Below are 26,364 nucleotides of genomic sequence, written 5' to 3'. Positions count from 1 at the left end.
TCAGGGATAACCCATAAATCCAATTACACATTACTGTACCAGCAGGATCACACACACTTTTGGACAGGAAAAGGAGAGCAGCAGATACACTTCCTGCAGAGAGACTAAGTGGTTACTATAGTAGTTCTTCATAATTGTGGCGACACTGTTTATTGTAGTTTTCTATGTGAATAGATGGAGTGACAGAACAAACACTGTATTTAAATTCCAGGATTAAGAAGACCAACATCTGTAGCTTTTGGTCAATCAGAGAATAAGACGGGAAGCTGGGCATAACCTGGGAAGTAATCTCAGTGAAACACAAAGGACTACGTGGTAAATCGTATATTTGAAATAAATTACAAATATAAATGTGTAAAACCTCACTTTGGTTCACCATCGCTCAGGAGGCATTACCATACCGATGCAAAGTTCCAGATAATCTCTCAGAAACACTGTCTGCAATCAGCAATACAAAAAGTTGAATGCAGTTCAGAGAAGGATTGGTCCACTCACTGTCTCTTTTAAAAATATTCCTCTGTATCTTACATAACTGTTTCATATAAGTAGACAATACTTTACACAATAGAAAAAGACAACAGGTTATACAAGAACGTTATAATGTACAACATAAAAATTTATTATAATCAACGATTCGTATATGAAACAAGTGTAAGTAGATTACAGTCTAATCCTCAGAACAGTTTCGAACATCTGTTGGCAATGCAAAAGTCTTGAGATATATCTTACAATCAGTCAAAAAAATATAATCTACAAACATTACCATCTTGCTCATCACTGCAACCGTCAACAGGCGTCATTATTTAACTATACACCAGAGATGGGAAGACGACAAGAGGGTCATTATCTGAACACTTTATGAAAATAAAAGACTTTAAACAGTTCAGTTAGACTCAATATCTAATTTAACGAGTATTTCCGAGACTGAAGGATTGAAAAATTTAGAGTGAACCATACAATAGTATGGTATGTTTTATAGATAAGATACAGTAAAAGAGTAACCCATCTGGTCTAGTACATAAGCAAATTGTTTGAAAGAGAGGAGGCTAAATTTTGAAAGACAAGGAGATAGGCACTTGTATTAACAAAAACAGCGTTCATGTATTATTTTTGATTACCAACCACTGAAGAGCAAGTACATAAAACGTCGAATGCTTAACGTAGTTTTCTTAGCGAATACAATATTATCACACACTGCGCTGTGCCGAGCATTTGATGCTACCTTAATCCCGCCTAGCGGACTTGGTGTAATTGATTATTACATAGACAGTAGTTGTGTGTTTGTAACACTGTGTCTCTTTGCCTCACACGCACACGCACACAGCACACACATAATCTCTCTCTCTCTCTCTCTCTTTCTCTTTGTTTGTTCTCTTTGTCACTCGAATATCTTCTGCCAAGGAAGCAGTCGCTGGGTGCCGCCTCTTCGCCACGGCCCCAAGTCCCTCCCACTGGCTGGCGACCTACACGTCTCTGCAAGCTGTCAACAATGGAAGCCGGTCAGAGGCAGCGCGCCGGGCGCCTACCACAGTTTTAATGACGCTGCAGCCTCCGCTGTATGCCTTCGCACGGCGGCGTCCTTTTGTGTCGCCCGCGCCGTAGAAAAACAGTATTGTCTCTTGCGCACTTCCTCCGGTCACCCCTGACATTTTCTGCGGCGGGCCTGGACAATGGGAGGACCACCACACAGCGCCTGGAAGAATGCCAGTATTGCGTCACGCTTTCTGGTCCTGTCGGTAGCTCCAAGAAAACAGAATGCAGACGTTGGAATGTCATGCACATAAGAGCGGCTGTCCATAGCCCCGAGTACACTGAAATGGCGCTCTTCCACGTACCACTAACTTACGAGCGTGCCACCAACCAAGGCGTAACCGTACACTTCGAATGCGCCTTGGTGGTAAGGATTATTGAGAAGCAATTCTGCCTCTCATCTGTGCCCTGTGTATACACTTTCCCAAGTTTCCACTACGACTTTGCGTACCACTGCTGCAGTAGATAATTAATATACAGTTTACGTTTCCACTTCGAGATGTTCGCACCCTTTGCTCTGCATTGTTTCAAGCGATGAAAGACCTATAAGTGTGGAAGAGCCTGCTTTCGAATGTTCGTACTGGTAACCACACCAGGTCAAGGCGTATGGGGCAAAGTTCATGTAGAGAGAAAACTTCTTCCTGTGCTTTGCCATTAGTCTACCTCTGTCAAATTCGAAAAATTATTATGTGTGTAAGGGGGGACACTTCTTGCACACATGCACTGACATATAATCCGAGACAACACGACTCTTCTGTCGAGAATTGCACAGCAAGTAGACGAAAGGGAGCAGAATTTTCCAGCATCCAGTTGCCATAGACGGTTCATCACAACACTGGCGAATTCGTTGTTTCGTATGCTGATGGTAGCCACACAAAAGGTCTGAGATATCGGAAATCTCAGAAACTGATGACAGGACGTGCGTGGAGGTGATCATGGATGTCGTAGAAAGGAGTCAGCTCGGGTTGGCTTCACTGGAAGAGACGTCGTTCGTCCAGTGCAGGCCGAGGCGCTCAGTGCTTCGAGAGCAGACGTCCTCCCTATAGTCTGGCGACGGCTGTGAGTCCCGCTTCTGACTGCAGTAGTCGAGTGGCGAGAAGCCGGCGAGGCAGCGTGCGGTGGGAGCCCTACGGGGCTTGTGCTACGCGTACCTCCGCTCGCAAGCCTCAATGTGGTCGGCTGCGAGGCGCAGCCGCTCGTTGAGAATCTGGACGCTCTTCTCGGGCAGCGGCGGCAGGGCGTCCACCTCGTTGGTCTCCGCGTCGTCGCCGTCGGCGGCGCTGCCCGCGCGGCGGAAGCGGCGCTCCAGCGCGGCGCCGACGTCGCCGGAGGCCGCCAGCCGCTTGACGGCGTCCGCGGTGCGCCGGCGGAAGACGCAGAGCGCGGCCAGCAGGTCGGCGTGGAAGCGGCCGTACTTGTCGAGCAGGCGGTAGCCGTGCAGCAGGCCGCTCTCGTTGTCGAGGAAGACGAGCAGGCCGGTGCGCGAGTCGCGCGCCAGGTTGTGCGCGGGCGCCTCCATCATGGCCGGGTTCCACTGCAGGTTGTACAGGTTGTTGATGAAGCGGTCGAGGTTGGCGGTGAGGAAGTCGAACACCAGCAGGTCGGACCACTGCGCCAGCTCGGGCAGGTCGGTGGCGTTGGCGGCGCGCGCGTCCGGCGGGTGGAGACGTCGCGCGGGCCCGCGCAGCAGCGGCGGGATGTGCGCGGGGCGCAGCTCGGGCAGGAAGCGCGTCAGCACGACGGGCCAGCCGTCCGCCCACTGCGCCAGCGCCAGCTGCGAGCGCACGCGGGACCACCGCGGCTGCCGCGCGCGCACCGGCTGCCACGTGGCCGGCGGCAGGTTCGGTAGCCCCAGCTCCCGCGCCAGCAGGTAGCTGAACACCTGCACATCAACGACACAACACTCGCTACTACCCTGTATCCGACATTAGTTTATTTAGTCTACTTTAGTTCGACAGCCCCAGCTCCCGCGCCAGCAGGTAGCTGAACACCTGCACAGCAACAACACTCGCTACAACCCTATATCTGACAGAAGATTATTTAGTATAGTTCAGTTCGGCAGCCCCAGCTATCGCACCATCAGGTAGCTGAACACCTGCACAACAACGACACAACACTCGCTACTACCCTGCATCCGACAGAAGTTTATTTAGTCTAGTTTAGTTCGACAGCCCCAGCTCCCGCGCCAGCAGGTAGCTGAACACCTGCACAGCAACAACACTCGCTACAACCCTATATCTGACAGAAGATTATTTAGTATAGTTTAGTGCGGCAGCCCCAGCTCTCGCACCAGCAGGTAGCTGAACACCTGCACACCAACGACACAACACTCGCTACTACCCTGTATCCGACAGAAGTTTATTTAGTCTAGTTTAATTCGGCAGCCCCAGCTCTCGCACCAGCAGGAAGCTGAACACCTGCACAGCAACGACACAACACTCGCTACTACCCTGTATCCGACATTAGTTTATTTAGTCTAGTTTAGTTTGGCAGCTCCAACTCCCGCGCCAGCAGGTAGCTTAACACCTGCGCAGCAACGACACAACTCTCGCTACTACCCTGTATCCGACACAATTTTATTTAGTCTAGTTTAATTCGGCAGCCCCAGCTCTTGCACCAGCAGGTAGCTGCTCGCTACTACCCAGTATTCCACAAAACTTTATTTAGTCTACTTTAGTTCGACAGCACCACATCCCGTGCCAGCAGATAGCTGAACACCTGACAGAAACGATGCACAACTCTCAAATGTTCAAATGTGTGTGATTTCCAAAGGGACCAAACCGCCGAGGTCATCGGACCCTAGACTTACACACCAATTAAACTAACTTACGCTAAGAACAATACCCACTCCCAAGCCTGAGAGAGGACTCGAACCTCTCACGGCAGCACAGCTCTTTACTACCCTGAACCCAATAGAACAATAGTTCTGGCCATTAAAAGGAATGCAGCGTGGAACAAGCATCCTAACAACAAGAAGTGTACTACGTAGTTGGTCACCCAAGTGATTAGCGTTGTAGTGCACATGCAGATAGTGTGGAGGAGTTATGGCGTCGAGGCCCCACAATCCTCTAAAGTGCTCTACAATCAACAGCTCACATGTTGAACGGCAGCCACTGTGGTGGTGTCTTTAAAATGCAATTTTTATAATACGGATAGACTCTGTGGTTATATATATATATATATATATATATATATATATATATATATATATATATATATGAGAGAGAGAGAGAGAGAGAGAGAGAGAGAGAGGAGAGGAAGAGATAGACTGACAGTTGGGAGATGTAGAGATGAACAGAGAGAGGCAAGAGAGGCTGAGGAGATTTGGAAAGAGAGAGGGGGAGGAGGAGATGTAGGCAATATGTATATTGTACACATATGCAGGTGAAGCTGCAGATAAAAGGTTAGTATATTATAAAAGTGGAGGTATGTAAGTATCTATGTATACATGTTCATCATCTCCTCCTAAAATCACTATGGTTGACATAATCGTCTTAGTGACTTCAGCAAATATACAGATATCTAATAAAATTGTCCTTTATTGTTTTGTCTCGGCTGCACAATTTTAATTAGATTACATGTTTAGATCACTCTGGATCATCTTCAGATCTAATTTGTTGCGCCAGAAGCGCATCTTGTGTACTCAGAACCACATATCGAGTACTGGCATAACTCTGATATGTGGTTCTTGGTAGAAAAGACGGATTTATGACGCAATTACTCAGATATGAAGACGATGCAGAGTGATACACATTTTTAATTAGATTACATGTACTGACAGTACTCTGATATACGGTTCTGAGTAGACAAGATGGGTTGCTGACGTAATTGCTTAGGTCTTAAGATGTTCCAAAATTATCTAAACATGTAATGTAATTAAAATGTGCATTTGGGATGGAAGAAAACAAGATAATTATTTTAACAATCCTCCTAAAATACTGGATCAGTCCGACAAAACTTAGTACACATATAACTTGCTATCAGGAAAGTAGTACTATAGAGTAAGAACAACCTACTTGTCAATGGGTGGGGTTGAAAAAGAAGCTTAATGCACTGTGTGTAAATACCCAGACTGTAATCTTACAGGGTTTCAAAATGGGAGGAGTTACCGATTCCCAACAAATTTACACAGAATTTTAAACCTTTATCGGTCTTTTTCTTGCTGGCGCACCCCACAAAATAACGAAAGGAAAAACAGTTTATCACTTATTACATTTTCGTTGTTCATACTATCAGCTCTATTCATAAGGCAGCTTGCTGACTGTATCCATGTACACTTCTATATGTGCCTGCAAAATTATGTCATTATATGACGCATAATTCACGAGATATGATGTGATGAAACTTGAGATTCGTGAAAAACTAGCACATCAGTTATGACGTTTTTATTTTGAACTTCTTAACTACTATCCCTATCCGCAACATGTTTCTCAGGCAGTATCATCTAATAATGAATCCACCTGCAAAACTATATTATTTTACAACATATAGTTCAGCATACATGATATCAGGAACACTGAGATGCGTGCAAAATAGGTTTTCATAAAATGGGGCGGAAATTTTCTGCTATACTCATCCAGTGAACAAACTTTAAAAATATTTTCAAACGTTTTCTACACTTTTTCTCAATTGCATGCCCAACGTGAAATGAACAGATATCTAATAAAATTCTCATTTATTGTTTCGTCTCAGTTGCACATTTTTAATTAGATTACATGTTTAGATCACTCTGGATCGTCTTCAGATCTAATTCACTGCTCCAGTAGCCCATCTTGTGTACTCAGAACCAGCTGCAAAGTAAACAGACATTTGAAGCTGTTTTATACGGTGGTTTGGTTAGTTACTATTTGGAAAAAAATACAGCATGTTTAAGAAGCGCTTAAATCCCGTAGGATTGGGCATGAGAAGAGGGTGATGTTGAAGCAAAAATCAGATACACCTTGAGTAATCTCAACCAAATTTCATGAGGTTACCCTCCATTCAAAAGGCTTGTTGCACGCAGGGAGTATTACATTGGCTTGTAAATAATAGATTTCAGCTATCAGTCGTCTTTTAGAAATTTTATTGGCAGATCTAGATTTCAGGTAGAAACTAGCCATTCTCAATGCACTATCATTTTTGATCAATGTGTGTAATGCCTGTTGGTCGGGCTTTATCCACAGTTCGTGGTATACTTTTAACACTCTCTCTCGATCTGTATGGTGAAAGCAGCAGAGAATCAGGCATATGTTTGTACAGTACACATGGTATAAGCGTAGGCAGGCGAAGCTGTGCGTAAAAACGTGGCAAAATTTAAATGTTGAATATTTGGAAGAGGATCGTGTTTACTTCGTATAAGAAAGAGAAAATTCTACCAGCACTTGCAGGCTTCGACAAAGGCACCCTCATAGCTTATCGAGAATGCGTTTTACCGCCCCACAGTCCAGCTCCTCCCCTTAGTTGAGATGCTGCGACCATCACGCGCATGTGGTGTAGACAGGTTCAGAAGTCCCATACTCAGCCCCGTGCAGGATCTCAGAGACCCCAAACAACTAGAGCCCGAAAGGATAAGACGTACTTTCTGCTCCACCGTGCAGGATCGTACAGCCACGCTACATGCCATAACTAAGGAAATGAGCATGTTTGGGGCAAGATTAATATCCACACGGACAATGTGATGGCGTCTGTAGCTCCACGGACTGTCAACATGGCGATAACTGTTACGGCTTCCCTATATGCTGATGTGGCACCAGAGAAAGATGCACCGGAGTTAGTCGACCCAACGCCAAACTGTACACACGGGTGGCTTCACGTCGTCATTTCAGCGGAATCCAAAATTTCATACAGCATCACGAAGGCCATATCCATGTGCACAGGCTTCGAATATTGACAGATTGTATTCGTCACCGAATGGGTTGCCAGTGGTATACAACGCTTTCAACTCTGGTTCACAAACCCGGTACTTTGGACAGCCGCCGTAACGTTTCTGACGATTTAAGGGCGATAGCTGTGGCCTGCCTTAGACGTCTTTGTGAAGTTATCTTTCAACAAGATAATAGAAGATTGTACGTTGGCCATGCTCTCCTTTCCTACTCCGTTACAGAGGATGTTTGAATGATGCCAGAGAGCTCCTGTAGCAACATCTTCTGTTGTGGAAGGGACTAGCGACAAACTCGACTTGATGGGAAATGATGTAAAAATGACGTGTTATTCGACGAAAAGACGCCTTATTTTTCGCTGTTTTTGTACTATAACTTGCAGCACTCTGTTTCAAGGCAATGGCACAGTGAAGATATCACAAAGGCATCATCCGTAGTACGATTTCTTACGATTAAATGTCAGTTAACGACGTGTCGCAGGTAAAAAAAAAAAAAAAAGTGAAAACAATGTAGCGTAGTGGTTAAGGACGTGGTTATGGAGTCAAATGAAGAAGGTTCATGTTCTCTTGTATGCTAATTTATTCTTTTTTCATCTTAGCGTTTTTAACACAATCTGAGAGTTTCTAATAAATTTGATACAAGTATTTTAATATTCGACTTTATTTACACACAAGAGTGCGACCTCTCAGGAATTAGTTTCTTCGAGTATGTGACTTGGATATGATTAGAAAACGATGTTTATTTCCGAATAAGACCCTATTTGCGTGGGTGGGTGATTAGTCAGTAACCTTGAAGGACAGGTTAAATTTCTATTGCTGATCATACAGTCAGAAAAGCGTCGCCTATTTCTACTTCAGGTCGTAAAATGTTTCGGTTCATTAAAATGATTCTTGTTTGTAAAGAGTACCAATATCTGAATAAAAGAGAGGGGGCCCAGAAACTCCCGTCACACTTCTAGGGTTAGTAGAGGGGAGTTAGTACATAGAATTTTGTATAGAAACACATGTCCGGAAACATACTGTTTCTGTGCTACAACCATTTGAAAATGTGTTGATAATGCGACCATTTACAAGTTTTGTTCGGCTTGACCCGGTATATGACTTGTTTTACAATTCCACCCATCAATAAACAAAGGAACAAAAAGGAAATTTAAACAGTTTGCATAAACACTATGCCTCCTCCAATTCAAGTGTGCGTCATCTCCTTGCAGCACAGAGTCACGCCTGCTGCCGGTGAAGGTAAGCCTCTGTCGAAGCCGTTGCGTAATTGTGGAGGAAAGGGTATGCGATAGAGTCGGATGTTGTGGATACGGATCTTGATAAAGGCGACGAGCATGTCTTCCATTACCGTGAGCTCCGACATACAAAGGGATTATGTCGGTGCATTCTGAAAACGTGTACCCACCCATGTTGCTCTCTAATACTCACAGACACTTGAATGGTGCCCGAATCGTGTCACAGATGTAGGATACATGTCAAATGACATCACCTGATTCGACGCAACCACGCCCCACCATGACTACCAGGTGCAGAAGTATGAAACCGGAATTTCCCTATAGATGGTGCTAGCCGTCAATGCAGGGTCCGCGAGATCGTGTCTGCAGCGCCGTCTGCTTCCTGTAACGGCTGACGACGAATGTCAACACACATAAACCAAATTCCACACATCGGTATCTGTTTCAAAGCCGTAAACATGTCACTTTTGTGCCTACGGATACGATTTGCGGACAGCATTGGTTTTCTGTTATCATTTGAAAAAAAAAAAAAAAAAAAAAAAAAGCTGCTGCTGCTGCTTCTCGAAGCTGTCGGCAAACACGCTCTTGGGAAAATACAGTGTATCGAGTAGCTCAAAAAATTGACGTGAGAAACGCCGAGCGCGAGAAACGACCGAAAAAGTTCGAAGACATCGAATTGCAGGCCTCATAGGATGAAGATGATGCTCAAACTCAACTGGGACTCGCGGTACAATTGTATGTGACGCGAAATGCAGTTTCTCGTCGGTTTAAAGCTATGGCAAAGGTGCAGAAAGTGGGAAATTGGGTTCCGCAAGAACTGAATTGAAGACACCAAGAATCCAAAGAGCACATGTGAAATGCTGCTCGCCAGATACAAAAGAAAGTTCTTTCTCCGTCCACTACTGACAGGTGACGAAAAATGGATACTTTCTGAGAGTCCTAAGCGTCGAAAATCACGGGTGAATCCAGGCAAACCTTCGGCATCCACTGCAAGACCAAATCGCTTTGGAAAGATGACAGTGCTCTGAAGGGTGCCATCTGTTATGAGCTGGTGAAACCGTTAACACTGATCGCTACCGACAGCAAATGATCGGTTCCAATCGGGCATTACGTGAAAGACGACCGGAACACGCAAAAAGGCCACACAAAGTCGTATTGCTCCTTGATGATGCCCCATCACACACAGAAAAACGGGTCATGGAAACGCTCGAGGCGTTCGGTTGGGAAATACCAGGGTACGCGGCTTATTCTGCAGACTTGGCTCCGTCCGATTATCATGTATTTGCATCACTGGGACACGCTCCCGCTGAACAACTCTTAAGTTCGTATGAAAATGTACGAAAATGGCTAGCTGACTGTTTAGCTTCAAAAGAAGAATTGCTTTTTGGCGTGGCATTCATAGCTTGCCGGAGAGGTGTGAGAAATATATTAATAGCAATGGAGATTATTTTGAATAAAATATTGTTTACCGGTTTCAAAATACAAACGTGTAATTGTTAGAAAATTTAAAAAGGGAAATGGATAGGTTAAAGTTAGATATAGTGGGAATTAGTGAAGTTCGGTGGCAGGAGGAACAAGACTTTTGGTCAGGTGATTACAGGGTTATAAATACAAAATCAAATAGGGGTAATGCAGGAGTAGGTTTAATAATGAATAAAAAAAATAGGAGTGCAGGTTAGCTACTACAAACAGCATAGTGAACGCATTATTGTGGCCAAGATGGACACAAAACCCATACCTACTACAGTAGTAAAAGTTTATATGACAACTTGCTCTGCAGATGAAGAAATAGATGAAATGTATGATGAAATAAAAGAAATTATTCAGGTAGTGAAGCGAGACGAAAATTTAATAGTCATGGGTGACTGGAATTCGTCAGTAGGAAAAGGGAGAGAAGGAAACATAGTAGGTGAATATGGATTGGGGGGAAGAAATGAAAGAGGAAGCCGTCTGGTAGAATTTTGCACAGAGCATAACTTAATCATAGCTAACACTTGGTTCAAGAATCATAAAAGAAGGTTATATACCTGGAAGAATCCTGGAGATACTAAAAGGTATCAGATAGACTATATAATGGTAAGACAGAGATTTAGGAACCAGGTTTTAAATAGTAAGACATTTCCAGGGGCAGATGTGGATTCTGACCACAATCTATTGGTTATGAACGGCAGATTGAAACTGAAGAAGCTGCAAAAAGGTGGTAATTTAAGGAGATGGGACCTGGATAAACTGAAAGAACCAGAGGTTGTAGAGTGTTCAAGGAGAGCATAAGGGAACAATTGACAGGAATGGGGTAAAGAAATACAGTAGAAGAAGAATGGGTAGCTCTGAGGGATGAAGTAGTGAAGGCAGCAGACGATCAAGTAGGTAAAAAGACGAGGGCTAGTAGAAATCCTTGGGTAACAGAAGAAATATCGAATTTAATTGATGAAAGGAGAAAATATAAAAATGCATTAAATGAAGCAGGCAAAAAGGAATACAAACGTCTCAAAAATGAGATCGACAGGAAGTGCAAAATGGCTAAGCAGGGATGGCTAGAGGGCAAATGTAAGGATGTAGAGGCTTGTCTCTCTAGGGGTAAGATAGATACTGCCTACAGGAAAATTAAAGAGACCTTTGGAGATAAGAGAACCAATTGTATGAATATCAAGAGCTCAGATGGCAACCCAGTTCTAAGCAAAGAAGGGAAGGCAGAAAGGTGGAAGGAGTATATAGAGGGTTTATACAAGGGCGACGTACTTGAGGACAATATTATGGAAATGGAAGAGGATGTAGATGAGGACGAAATGGGAGATCAGATACTGCGTGAAGAGTTTGACAGAGCACTGAAAGACCTGAGTCGAAACAAGGCCCCGGGAGTAGACAACATTCTATTAGAACTACTGATGGCGTTGGGAGAGCCAGTCATGACAAAACTCTAACACCTGGTGAGCAAGATGTATGAAACAGGCGAAATACCCTCAGACTTCAAGAAGAATATAATAATTCCAATCCCAAAGAAAGCAGGTGTTGACAGATGTGAAAATTACCGAACCATCAGTTTAATAAGTCACAGCTCCAAAATACTAACGCGAATTCTTTACAGACGAATGGAAAAACTGGTAGAAGCGGACCTCGGGGGAGATCAGTTTGGATTCCGTAGAAATGTTGGAACACGTGAGGCAATACTAACCTTACGACTTATCTTAGAAGAAAGATTAAGAAAAGGCAAACCTACGTTTCTAGCATTTGTAGACTTAGAGAAAGCTTTTGACAATGTTAAATGGAATACTCTCTTTCAAATTCTGAAGGTGGCAGGGGTAAAATACAGGGAGCGAAAGGCTATTTACAATTTGTACAGAAACCAGATGGCAGTTATAAGAGTTGAGGGGCATGAAAGGGAAGCAGTGGTTGGGAAAGGAATGAGACAGGGTTGTAGCCTCTCCCCAATGTTATTCAATCTGTATATTGAGCAAGCAGTAAAGGAAACAAAAGAAAAATTCGGAGTAGGTATTAAGATTCATGGAGAAGAAGTAAAAACTTTGAGGTTCGCCGATGACATTGTAATTCTGTCAGAGACAGAAAAGGACTTGGAAGAGCAGTTGAACGGAATGGACAGAGTCTTGAAAGGAGGATATAAGATGAACATCAACAAAAGCAAAACGAGGATAATGGAATGTAGTCAAATTAAATCGGGTGATGCTGAGGGAATTAGATTAGGAAATGAGACACTTAAAGTAGTAATGGAGTTTTGCTATTTAGGGAGTAAAATAACTGATGATGGTCGAAGTAGAGAGGATATCAAATGTAGACTGGCAATGCCAAGGAAATCGTTTCTGAAGAAGAGAAATTTGTTAACATCGAGTATAGATTTAAGTGTCAGGAAGTCGTTTCTGAAAGTATTTGTATGGAGTGTAGCCATGTATGGAAGTGAAACATGGACGATAACTAGTTTGGACAAGAAGAGAATAGAAGCTTTCGAAATGTGGTGCTACAGAACAATGCTGAAGATAAGGTCGGTAGATCACGTAACTAATGAGGGGGTATTGAATAGGATTGGGGAGAAGTTTGTGGCACAACTTGACTAGAAGAAGGGATCGGTTGGTAGGACACGTTTTGAGGCATCAAGGGATCACAAATTTAGCATTGGAGAGCAGCGTGGAGGGTAAAAATCGTAGCGGGAGACCAAGAGATGAGTACACTAAGCAGATTCAGAAGGATGTAGGTTGCAGTAGGTACTGGGAGATGAAGAAGCTTGCACAGGGTAGAGTAGCATGGAGAGCTGCATCAAACCAGTCTCAGGACTGAAGACCACAACAACAACAACAACTTCTACACCTGGTACCTAGGAAACATTTTTTCAAGCGTCTGTTAACACGGAAATGTTAAGTTTCCGGACGTGGGTTCCAATACAAAGTATTATCTATTAAGTCTCCTCTACAAGTACTTGAGGTTTCTAACGGGAATTTCCGAGCACACTGTACATTGCTGGGCAAAATTTTCAGCCGGTTTTATCCTTATGTTTGATGGCTAACAGTGAGTATCTTTACCCGAAGAGATTTTGCCGGTTGGAAAATATGAGTACGTCACAGGAACATTCTACCAAAATCTCCAGAAAATATTACGTTAAACTGTCAAGATGAAAATGCGCAGGACGCTGTACGAGGGGGAGTTTTTGCTCCACAATGCCTCAGCTCATTGTGCAGACGACACAATTACGCTTGCTGCTTTTTGGGTTAACAGCTTTTGACTCGCCCTTTGTATTCTTCTGACATGGACCCCAGGGACTACTTCATCTACCTTCACAATTCTCTATTATTCCAATCTCGTATACCGCACGGAAAGAATGAACACCTATATCTTTCTGTACGAGCTCTGATTTCCCTGATTTTATCTTGGTGATCGTTCCTCCCTATGTAAGTCGATGTCAACAAAATATTTTCGCATTCGGAGGAGAAAGTTGGTGATTGGAAATTCGTGAGAAGATTCCGTCGCAACGAAAAGCGCCTTTCTTTTAATGATGTCCATTCCAAATCCTGTACCATTTCTGCGACACTCTCTCAAATATTTCGCGATAACACAAAACGTGCTGCCTTTCTTTGAAATTTTTCGATCTACTCCGTCAGTTCTATCTGGTAAGGATCCCACACCGCGCAGCAGTATTCTAAAAGAGGACTGACAAGCGTAGTGTAGGCAGTCTCCTTAGTATGTCTGCTACATTTTCTAAGCGTACTGCCAATAAAACGCAAGTCTTTGGTTAGCCTTCCCCACAACATTTTCTGTGTGTTCCTTCTAATTTAAGTCGTTCGTAGTTGTAATACCTAGGTATTTAGTTGAATTTACGGCTTTCAGATTAGACTGATTTATCGTGTAACCGAAGTTTAACGAGTTCCTTTTAGCACTGATGTGGATGACCTCTTTTCGTTATTTAAGGTCAACTGCCACTTTTCGCACCATTCCGATATTTCTTCTAAATCGTTTTGCAGTTTGTTTCGATCTTCTGATGGCTTTACTAGTCGATAAACGACAGCGTCATCTGCAAACAACCGTAAACGGCTGCTCCGATTGTCTCCCAAATCGTTTATATAGATAACGAACTGCAAAGGGCCTATAATTCTACCTTGGGGAACGCCAGAAATCACTTCTGTTTTTCTCGATGACCTTCCGTCAATTACTACGTACTGTGACCTCTCTGACAGGAAATCACAGATCCAGTCACATAACTGAGGCGATATTCCATAAGCACGCAATTTCACTACGAGCCGCTTGTGTGGTACACTGTCAAAAGCCTTCCGGAAATCCAAAAATACGGAATCAATCTGAAATGCCTTGTCAATAGCACTGAGCACTTCATGTGAATAAAGAGCTAGTTGCGTTTCACAAGAACGATGTTTTCTAAACCCATGTTGACTGTGTGTCAATATGCCGTTTTCTTCGAGGTAATTCATAATGTTCGAACACAATATATGTTCTAAAATCCTGCTGCATATCGACCTTAACGATATGGTCCTGTAATTTAAAGGATTACTCCTACTACGTTTCTTGAATGTTGGTGAGACCTGTGCAACTTTCCAGTCTTTGGGTACGGATCTGTCGTCGAGCGAAAGGTTGTACGAGGGCAGTTCAATAAGTAATGCAACACATTTTTTTTCTTGGCCAATTTTGTTTGAAAAAACCGGAAATTTCTTGTGGAATATTTTCAAACATTCCCGCTTCGTCTCGTATAGTTTCATTGACTTCCGACAGGTGGCAGCCCTGTACGGAGCTGTTAAAATGGCGTCTGTAACGGATGTGCGTTGCAAACAACGGGCAGTGATCGAATTTCTTTTGGCGGAAAACCAGGGCATCTCAGATATTCATAGGCGCTTGCAGAATGTCTACGGTGATCTGGCAGTGGACAAAAGCATGGTGAGTCGTTGGGCAAAGCGTGTGTCATCATCGCCGCAAGGTCAAGCAAGACTGTCTGATCTCCCGCGTGCGGGCCGGCCGTGCACAGCTGTGACTCCTGCAATGGCGGAGCGTGCGAACACACTCGTTCGAGATGATCGACGGATCACCATCAAACAACTCAGTGCTCAACTTGACATGTCTGTTGGTAGTGCTGTCACAATTGTTCACCAGTTGGGATATTCAAAGGTTTGTTCCTGCTGGGTCCCTCGTTGTCTAACCGAACACCATAAAGAGCAAAGGAGAACCATCTATGCGGAATTGCTTGCTCGTCATGTGGCTGAGGGTGACAATTTCTTGTCAAAGATTGTTACAGGCGATGAAACATGGGTTCATCACTTCGAACCTGAAACAAAACGGCAATCAATGGAGTGGCGCCACACCCACTCCCCTACCAAGAAAAAGTTTAAAGCCATACCCTCAGCCGGTAAAGTCATGGTTACAGTCTTCTGGGACGCTGAAGGGGTTATTCTGTTCGATGTCCTTCCCCATGGTCAAACGATCAACTCTGAAGTGTATTGTGCTACTCTTCAGAAATTGAAGAAACGACTTCAGCGTGTTCGTAGGCACAAAAATCAGAACGAACTTCTCCTTCTTCATGACAACGCAAGACCTCACACAAGTCTTCGCACCCGAGAGGAGCTCACAAAACTTCAGTGGACTGTTCTTCCTCATGCACCCTACAGCCCCGATCTCGCACCGTCGGATTTCTATATGTTTGGCCCAATGAAGGACGCAATCCGTGGGACGCACTACGCGGATGATGAAGTTATTGATGCAGTACGACGCTGGCTCCGACATCGACCAGTGGAATGGTAGGTACCGTGCAGGCATGCAGGCCCTCATTTCAAGGTGGCGTAAGGCCGTAGCATTGAATGGAGATTACGTTGAAAAATAGTGTTGTGTAGCTAAAAGATTGGGGAATAACCTGGTGTATTTCAATGCTGAATAAAACAACCCCTGTTTCAGAAAAAAAATGTGTTGCATTACTTATTGAACTGCCCTCGTATATGATTGTTAAGTATGGAGCTAGTGCATTAGCATACTCCGAAAGGAACTTATTTGGTATTCAGTCCGTATGTTTCCTCACATGAAGAAACCATTGCGTGACAGGTGTTTCCAAAGTGATGACTAGGTGATATACGGGGCGGACTATTTCCTGGCGAGCCAAAATGCAGCCTTGTATAACTGTCTCCGCCGTGTCATCCGTCGTTGGTAAAAATGTGTAGCACTGAAGAGGTCACTCAAGTCGTCACCAAGTTTCATGGTCACGGTTTGAATGTTTCGAGGTAATAATTAAGACTAGGACCCATGTTGCGAGTGTGAGGGCACGCACCTCTCCCTGCAGCTGGTCGATGTTCTGCCGGTAGCGGCAGCAGGCGCGCTCGCCGTCGGCGAAGACCGCCAGCCGGTTGTAGGTGCGGCCGCAGCCGTCGGCTTCGAGGCGCGCTAGCGGCGCAGAGCGCGCGTATCGGCGCCACCGCTCCGCGTCGGCGTCGCCGTAGCCCGGCGGCAGCGACGACTCCACCTGCGCGCCCCAGTACACGCCGTCCTCCACCACCGTCCGCCGCCCTGCACACACACAGTCACACTTACACTCCCACCTTGCGTACGTAGTAACGTACCTTGCCACAAACGTCACCTTTACATTTTCTTCAATAAAACTTTTTAACTATTACGGTTCACATTTTACAGCATTCTACATGTACATCCCTACTCCGCAAGCCACCTGACGGTGAGTGGCGGAGGGTACCTTGAGTACCTCTATCGGTTTTCCCTTCTATTCCAGTCTCGTATTGTTCGTGGAAAGAAAGATTGTCGGGTTGCCTCTGTGTGGGCTCTAATCTCCATGATTTTATCCTCATCGTCCCTTCGCGAGATATACGTAGGAGGGAGCAATATACTGCTTGACTCCTCGCTGAAGGTATGTTCTCGAAACTTCATCAAAAGCCCGTACCGAGTTACTCAGCGCCTCTCTTGTAGAGTCTTCCACTGGACTTTATCTATCACCTCCGTAACGATTTCGCGATTACTGAATGATGCTGTAACGAAGCGCGCTGCTCTCCGTTGGATCTTCTCTATCTCTTCTATCAACCCTATCTGGGTACGGATCCCACACAGCTGAGCAGTATTCAAGCAGCGGGCGAACAAGCGTACTGTAACCTACTTCCTTTGCTTTCGGACGGCATTACCTTATGATTCTTCCAATGAATCCAGTCTGGCATCTGCTTTACCGAGATCAACTTTATATGATCATTTCATTTTAAATCACTCCTAATGCCTACTCCCAGATAATTTATGGAATTAACTGCTTCCAGTTGCTGACGTGCTATATTGTAGCTAAATGATAAAGGATGTTTCTTTCTATGTATTCGCAGCACATTACACTTGTCTACATTGAGATTCAATTGCCATTCCCTGCACCGTGCGTCAATTCGCTGCAGATCCTCCTGCATTTCAGTACAATTTTCCATTGTTACAATCTCTCGATATACTACATCATCATCCGCAAAAAGCCTCAGTGAACTTCCGATGTTAGCCATAAGGTCATTTATATATATTGTGAATATCAACGGCCCTTCGACACTCCCCTGTGGCACACCTGAAATCACTCTTACTTCGGAAGACTTCTCTCCATTGAGAAGGACATGCTGCGTTCTGTTACCTAGGAACTCTTCAATCCAATCACACAATTGGTCTGATAGTCAGTATTCTCTTACTTTGTTCATTAAGCGACTGTGGGGAACTGTATCAAACGCCTTGCGGAAGTCAAGAAACATGGCATCTACCTGGAACCCGTGTCTACGGCCCTCTGAGTCCCGTGGAAGAATAGCGCGAGCTGGGTTTCACACGATCGTCTTTTTCTTGAGTAGCAGCTTTTAGAGCTGTAGAACTTTATTGTGATTCACATTTTACAGTACTTTCTCGGACAGACGCTTGTACAGCTACAGGCAGCTAATTCACATTTTACAGCATATTCTGGAGCAGTGGTTTATAGAGCTACAGAGTCGTAGTGGGAGATTGCTCCCACGGCCGGTAGCCAGCATAGACACTGATAAGCCGAACATTATGACCACCTTATTAATTTAATGTTAGCCTTCAAATGGTTCAAATGGCTCTGAGCACTATGGGACTCAACTGCTTTGGTCATCAGTCCCCTAGAACTTAGAACTACTTAAACCTAACTAACCTAAAGACATCACACATATCCATGCCCGAGGCAGGATTCGAACCTGCGACCGTAGCAGTCGCACGGTTCCGGACTGCGCGCCTAGAACCGCGAGACCTAATGTTAGCCTTCTTTATAAAGCAATAAGGAAGCAATTTTACGTGACATAGATTCGAAAAGTCCTTCGTAGGCCATCGGAAGTATATGGCACCAAGTGCCTACGCACAGGTCACGCAAGTGCGGCAAATAATCGGCCGGTGGTTGCAGGTTCGGACTTGAGGCCCAATAGCGCCCCAAATGTGTTCCACTGAGCTCAGGCCATTCGAATCTGGTGACCAAGACGTCAATGTGGCTTCACTAACATGCTGCTTAAACCACTGTAGCACAGCTATGTGGCACAGACTTTTAGATCACTGGAAGATGTCATCGTCGTCAAGGAAGACAATGACCATGTAGTCAACAGTGGTTGTGCTGCCTTCAATTACTACCACAGATCCCACTGAAGCCCAGCTGAATGTTCCTCATATCTCACTACTGCCCCCGCTGGCCCACATCGCGCTGAATGTTCTGAGAAGCCGTTCGCGCGGGTGAAGGCTTATCTGGATACGAACATCGCTGTTTATCGTAGCGCTTCATATTTCGATGAGGTAAACGACTGTTTGTTATGAAACAAGAGCAGATTATAAACACATTTCTGCCATGAGCAGCTGATTCGAGGTCTGAAATATTCATTCACTACAGCTAGCTCCTTATCCAGTAGCTCTCAGATTAGATTGTACCGTGCGTATATTTTTTATTGTGCGTATTTGGGCGCACCCAGCGCGTTGTACAGTTGCTTTCACGTTGCAGTGATTTCCCTACATCGCCTCAAGATTGATTCGTACTAAACTTAACGAAATGTCATGGAACAGATAGTCACTGTCATATGCTAATGTGTTCACGTACAAGTAACCTTAACACAACATAAAAGCAGAAACAACGCACAATTCATTCGGCCAGGCGACACGTTTCCACTGATCCACGGTCCAATCTCTATGATCTCGTACCCCTGCAATCGTAACTGACGTTGTTCTTGGGCCAACATTGTCTTACGCAAGAGTCGTCTAGTATGTCCTTTATGAATTTGGTCTTTGTAAACTCTCCTACGAATCCTAATTCCTTCTATATCTATATCTAAATGCTGATAATATATTTCGACAATTTTAGGACGGGCGCTATCTCAAAACTTCACTTTCACCATTTGATACTGGGATTACCAACGAGTCATTATGATGAGTCTTTATTTATTGGTTTATGTATGTATTTCTATTTTTTGGCTTTAGGCAGCATCGACTATGTAGCCAGCAATAGGTGTTAAGGCTTAACACAAATATTGATATTAAGTTAAGCGACAAAATAAACTCAGCATTCTGGATAGTACAATGTACTAACGAGAGATATCATTGGTGATCTTGCAGCTCTCGTAGAATGAAGTTATAATTAAATCTAGACCTTTCGAAGCAGGAGGTCCCGGGTTCGAGTCCCGATCGGGGCACACTTTTTTCAACTGTTCCCATTGATAATTATCAACGCCCGTAAGCAGTGAATGGTCTAGATTTAATTATAACTTCATTCTTCGAGAGTTACAAGGTCACCAATGGTATCTGTGTGGATACAAGCTTCATACAGTTAATTGTAGTCATTATTACGTACAAGTCCATTCTTAGAATGGTTTCACATGAATTGTCTTATTCAAGATAATTTGAGTCTTCATATACAAATATAAGTTATCCATTTTAAAAAAACGAAAATTCAACGTATCATTTCAACAACTGGGGTGTCTGCCTACGATTATTTTAACCAAGTTGGTTTAAAGTACAAAGTTTAAATATGTAAATCCATCTCTTTCACACAATCCACTATTAAAACGTACATATTTACTGACTGTATACAGTAAGGAGGTAATATTGTAAGTAGGGGATAATCCATGGCAACAGGGCTTCTTATGCAGTAGTACTTGTGCTTCGTTGTATTTTATGCACACCAATATTTATGATTCAGATGTGCCTTATCAATCTGACCCTGATTGCAACTTCCAGAGACTAAAAATTTTTATTCGATGTGAATGTGCGGGATAACATCCTTTCCCTATTCTCATACGAATAGTCAACGTCACATGATGTTCACTTAACTTCGCGTAATCGAACCACGGTCAAGGAGCGATGTCCTACTGAATGGCCGCCAAGTGTCTGCCTTTATGTCGTGCTGACGTTCCTTGTACCGTGAAGACATTAAAATATGACGGTGACGATCCGTTCCGTGACATTTCGTTATGTCCAATATGAATCAACCTTGAGGCAATCTAGGGAAATCACTGCAACGTCCAAGCAACTGTACAACAAGCTGGGTGCATCCAAATACGTACAATAAAAATTAAACGCACGATACAGTAAGCTAATCTGAGAGCTACTTGACAAGGAGCTAGTTGTCGTGAATGAATATTTCAGATCTTCAGTCAGGTGCTCATGGCAGAATGTGTCTTTAAACTACTCCGTTTCATAACAGTCTTCTGCTCATCGAAATGCAAAGCGCTACGAGAAAAAGCACACAATCGTCTGTGATGTGTCCACAATTGAGTTAATCTTCTGGTAGTAGGAGGTGGCGCATTAACAAACGGATGGGCTTGCAGACATGCGTTTACTGTATGGTGCAACAGGACGCAGAATGTGGTGTCACCGCTAGACACCACACTTACTAGGTGGTAACTTAAATCGGCCGCGGTCCTGTAGTACATGTCGGACCCGCGTGTCGCCACTGTGGGATCGCAAACCTAGCGCCACCACAAGGCAGGTCTCGAGAGACTGAGGAGACCTCGTCCCCAGTTGTACGGACAACATAACTAGCGATTGGACGTGCTAAGCCTTGCTCTCATTTGCCGAGAGATAGACAGTAGAATAGCCCTCTGCTAAGTTAAGTGGCGACCACCTAGCAAGGCGCCATTTGTATCAGTGCCTATAGCTTACTAATATTCAAGAGAGATGTATTCCAAGGACTAATTAAAAGTTAAGTAACAAGCATCTACGTACTTTTCTTCTTATTCATTGATAAGTTCTCATGTTCCAGACTTCACGCCCGTCTGCGTTAGCCTTGCGTGCCCTATCGGCTACAGCATTGTGTCTAGGCTGTATGGTCTAGACACAACACAGAGAACAGAACGTCCGATGAATATGCAGCAACATCTTAATTAGTATAAATTAATCGAGGGTTGTCAAAGCCAAAATGAACTGGCCAACATTCACTACAATGAAACGGTCGCACAGTAGATCTTTAGCAGATGGTGATGGATCGTATAGAAAAAGAGTTTGTAGAAGGACATATGTCAACTTTGAGTAAACCGTTATTGCTGTCTGTAGTTGTTGGTTGAATATTTGTAAATATCTTTGAGTAAAAAAGTAGCTGTCAAACTTGAATTTCTACAATTGTCAGTTATTAAAAAATGTATGATAATATACGCGGAACAGCAAATCATCGAAAAACTTGAAACGTTGCCCAAAATAATTCTATAACCGACCTACATACAGCAATAATTCTTTACTCAAAGTTGACATATGTCCATTTATAGTGTCAAGGCATGTGCTGATGAAGGAAATAAAGCCAAAATAAGCATATACACTAAAATGAAATACCAAGCGCCATACTGCTTTCAATTCTCTGTATAAAGTTCGACGGGCTAGAAGAATCTATGCCTAGTTTTCTGAACACTCCCCCAGCCTACTACAACTCGACTGGCGTGCAAAACAAATCACCTGACTTGAATTCCATGTAAAATTGGTGGCACATGTTGGAGCATCGCTTAAGACGCTTACGTCAGCATCGCCTCAACTTGATGGATTTGCTTAATCAAATCCTCAGCGAATAGCTTAACCTAGATACTAGGTACCTGCACAACCTTGTGGACTCGCTGCCTGACCGAATCCAGGGGATTATCAAGTCTACGGGTGGAATCACACGGTATTAAAAGATGCTTGTAACTATTTTTCTAGGGCTGACTAATTTTTCGTCCGGTTAGCTAACTCCTTGCGGTATAGCCTGTTTATGCAACTAAATGAAACCCTGTTTCGTTTGTGCCATACACTTTCCATTTCTTTTTATTTACCACCGCTCTTCAATGGTCTGAAATATATGTTTGTTTATGTATAATGATTACAGATGTTACTACAGCACTTCTTGCTATTCTCTTGTTGTTAGATGAGGAACAGCTCATGGAGCGCAAGTTCCGTAAGAGTAAATTATTATAAAGATCTAATTACGATTTTGAAATCGTATTATTCCATACGTGTCGTGGCCGATTTGTACTTAATTGGCCTTTGTACACAAGGATGTCCGATTTTAGGTGTTTTTGAACAAATTACAGTTCGACACTTCATTTTCAGTCTTCACTCTGTACTGATTGTGTTTGTTTACTGTATACAGTGTAGCTAACTGTCGCTGAGTGTTTTTCTATCACCTTTTGGTTTTTCTGTGTTGTCTGTATCTAGCTCGATATTCGTTTGTTTGTAAAGTGAGTCAATGTATTATTGTTGGTGGTGGGGCCTATTCTGGCAAAAAAGGGAATTTTGAGTAGAGGGAACTGAAATAATATTTTTCTAACGTGTAAGTCGTATAAGATTAAGTTACTGTTTAGTCTGGTTATGTTCTACATGTTTGTTACTGCTTTAGTGGCATGCAAGATGTGTGGGCTGTTGTCGCGCACTAAAATGACTATGCGCTGCCTGCTGTGACGAGCGACGTAGTATGAATATTCTATGAGTGCTAATTACAAATTTTCGGTGTGCATCTGATGCGGATATGTCTGCAGCACACGTTAACTGTAGAACCGATACTGCCGGGCACCCTCTCATGTCATTGCCAATAATGTCGTATTTGATTATTTTAGACGAGGCGTCGCATGATTCGGGCTCGAATCCGGATTTACTGGTTTTGTCCCCATCGATCAATTCATTTCACTTTAGCGTATGTAATTCAATATGCTATTTAAGACTAGGCAGACAAATGTGATTACAGAAGCAGCAAATGCGTTAGGAATTACTGAAATCGTGAAAGAAGACGTTTTTCGTTGCAGGCTGTACATTTGTATCACTTATTAGCTGTGCCGTTGGCTAATTTCGACTATCATGTCATTATCAAGCACACATACATTAAGAGTATGCACGATGACGCACGAGATGTGGCATGCAAATCAAATCATCAATCCACATGTGATCCCAGTCATCATTAATAATATCCTCAGTATCGAACACAAACAAAAGTGCACGAAAATATGTAAAAGACTTTTTCATAGCATTACTTGAGGACAAAGATTCCGTCCTTTCACTACGGATATACATTGTATCACGTGTGCACCACAACCAATGTTCTAGTACACTGGTTGTGACCTGCATATGATACGGTGTCTCCTAGTAGATTAGTCGTGGTTCGCATATGATACTATGTAGTCCTGTTGTGGAAGAACGGAATCTTCGGCCTGTAATTTTACTGTATACGAATAGAGGCTTCTAGCGATTGTAAGGGAGTCTTCGTAGATGAAGTTTCGATAAGGAATTCATGTCCAGATATGTACCGTTTGGATGTAAAATCGGTTTGAGAATCGGGTCACTTTAAAAACTCCCACTTCACGGTACACACGCAGCGGAGATCTCTGACCCTTGTGCTGTAGCAGCATGCGTCATAGGCAATGTTTCGAGTACTCGTCTTCTGGCTATCTTCTGCATGACAAACGACGCGATCTTGGAGTATCACAGCTAACCCTCCTAGTGTCGAACCTTCCAATTTTTCGCGGCCGTTGCTGTAGTCAGATGAAGGTGCTATATGATGCCATAATTACAACTGGGACTCACTACGGAGCTCTCTTCTCAGCTTGTGTGCGTTCCGTAAAGCGGGAGATTTGAAAGTGATCCGATCTCCAAACTGATTTTACATCGAAACGGTACATTTTCGAACATGGGTTCATTAACAAAAGCTCACCCTTCTACAGCCACTATAAAGCCTCTAATAGAAATCATCCTTTATTTTTCTGTGTTCGATCCATAGCAAACCGTTATTCATTTGTGACTTTGCATGTAGACTGATAATTTTACTTGTATGCCACATCTCGTACCATGTGGCGCATGATTTTATACGGGACGCATGCGACAGCATGCGTACTTAATATGTTCCAAAACTACTGGCATAAAAAGGGGATTTTCCGGAGCTTATATCTCGGGTTTTATTGGTGATAAACATGTAGGGTCAAGTGTTTTGCATAGCCATTTCTACATCCAACCGTCTTAATCTTATACTCTACAGTATAGGGTCAAAGTACGAATATTGCACATTTCCTCCTGCTTAGGAAAATGGAGCAAACTGGTTCGTTTTTCATTTGATTTGGTGTACGGTGAGCTTGATGGGGCTTACGGAGGAACCATTAGTTCATAGGGTTCCTCGGAAAGTCCCAAAAATGACTTTTTAAACTATTTCTTCCCCGTCACCAGCGACCAAAACATTGCCGAGGATTCCAAGATGGCTATGCACATCGAATGACTGAAATTTTTGCGATATGTTTCTACGATCCCGATATCGAACACGTTGATAACTTTCTTCATATCTATGCATGTGAAATCCGATGTGAGACGAGTTTAAATGACTTATCACGGAGAAATATGCTGTAGTCTTGGAACACTTTTTTTTTTTTTTTTGACGTAAAATCCAATCTCAGATGTGAAATTAGTTTTGCTTTATTTTATTTCACTTTCACACAGGTAAACAATCTAAATTTTGCTGAACAACACATTTCTTTTCATGCCCTGCTACAGCAGCGAAAAGACGGGAACGAGCGGAAAAATGCTCCAATAGGACCAAAATAAAAACATGTGAATATGTTCCTATTTATTTAAAAGACTCTGAATGAAAAGTGGGGTACCAGCCGCATCATTCTACGTAGTTTCTTTAGCCCCTTCAAAAATTTTCGCAAAATTTTGGCCTACGAACACATTCGTGATTTTTTTACGCTGAGATGAGAAGGTAGTGGCAAAAAGACGGTAAAGTAATAAATAATTGAAGATCTTACACAGTGACTGCGATAAAAAAAAGGAGCGAAGGAGACGATGGCAGAGAGAGAGAGAGGCAGTGGAACGTAGGTGTCAGTCACAGAACAGTGCTGGAAAAAGAGGGAAGGAGATAGTCCCAGGGGAGGGGGGGGGGGGGGGGGCACGAATATGGAGGGAGAGAAACTGGGTGAGAGCCAGTGATAATGGGAGACAGAATGTATGACAATGGCGAAGAGAGAGATAATAACAGTGAGGGCAGACAGCAGCAGGACGAAGTAAGGAAAGAGATATTAGCAACAAGACAGAGAGAAGTGCAAGACCGTAAGAGAGAGGCGAGACTGTAGTAGTAGGACAGGATGAAGGGACTGTTGCTGTGACACAGGAGGCAATGACAGAGAGACACAAAGAGATAATGACACAGTGTCGGGCTGAATGAATGAGAAAGGGCAATTGGAAGTGGATGGGTACGAGCGACTTTGAACGATGGATTAGTGGCTGTGAGTGACTTACAGTTACGGGAGATTTGTCCGAGTCAGAGGTGAGATGCCATGTTAAAAACAGCGTGAATATGTTGGCATGCCAAAATTTTTGGGACAATTTTTATAGGTGCAGAGGAAGGTAGAATGAGGCAGCTGGTACAACACTTTTCAGTCAGTATTTTAAATAAACCGGAACATATTCATTTTTTATGCTCCTGTAGGAGTATTTCTTCGCTGGTGTATGTGTTCTTGATAATGACAGGGTAGTCGACATTGGCCAATAGCACAGCAAATGAATAATGTAAATATGCAGCCTACAAGGACAATATTTTCTTTTACGAAATGTTTGAAGGCTGTGGATCTGCATTTAAACAAGAATTACAAAAAACTGGTGACCGTGCATACCTGGAGGTGGGGCGACGAAGGAGACGGCGCCGTCAGAACCGGTGGCTGCGATGAGGCTGGCGGGGGCGTGGGGCGGCAGCGTCGCCGAAGACGCAGTGGACGACGGGGGCCGGAGGCGCTGTCGGCCCGGGGAGGTGGCGCCGCCACCGGCGGAGGCGGCGTAGAGGGCGGGGGGCGGCGCGGAGGCGGCGGGCACGAG

At 43.7% G+C, this 26,364-nt stretch overlaps 1 protein-coding gene across 1 annotated transcript; it reads right to left on the bottom strand.

Moving 5' to 3' along the window:
* Positions 1–309: 309 nt before the first annotated feature.
* LOC126204243 (extracellular serine/threonine protein kinase four-jointed) lies at positions 310–26,364 on the bottom strand (the record flags this gene model as incomplete). Its single annotated transcript, XM_049938637.1, has 3 exons — positions 310–3,412; positions 16,385–16,620; positions 26,166–26,364. Coding segments are annotated over 3 exons (1,176 nt in total), but the record flags the coding sequence as incomplete, so codon positions are not given.

This window comes from Schistocerca nitens, chromosome 9, assembly GCF_023898315.1.
Source record: "Schistocerca nitens isolate TAMUIC-IGC-003100 chromosome 9, iqSchNite1.1, whole genome shotgun sequence".
Classification (NCBI taxonomy): Eukaryota; Metazoa; Arthropoda; class Insecta; order Orthoptera; family Acrididae; genus Schistocerca; species Schistocerca nitens.
This window is presented reverse-complemented; position numbering and strand designations above follow the sequence as displayed.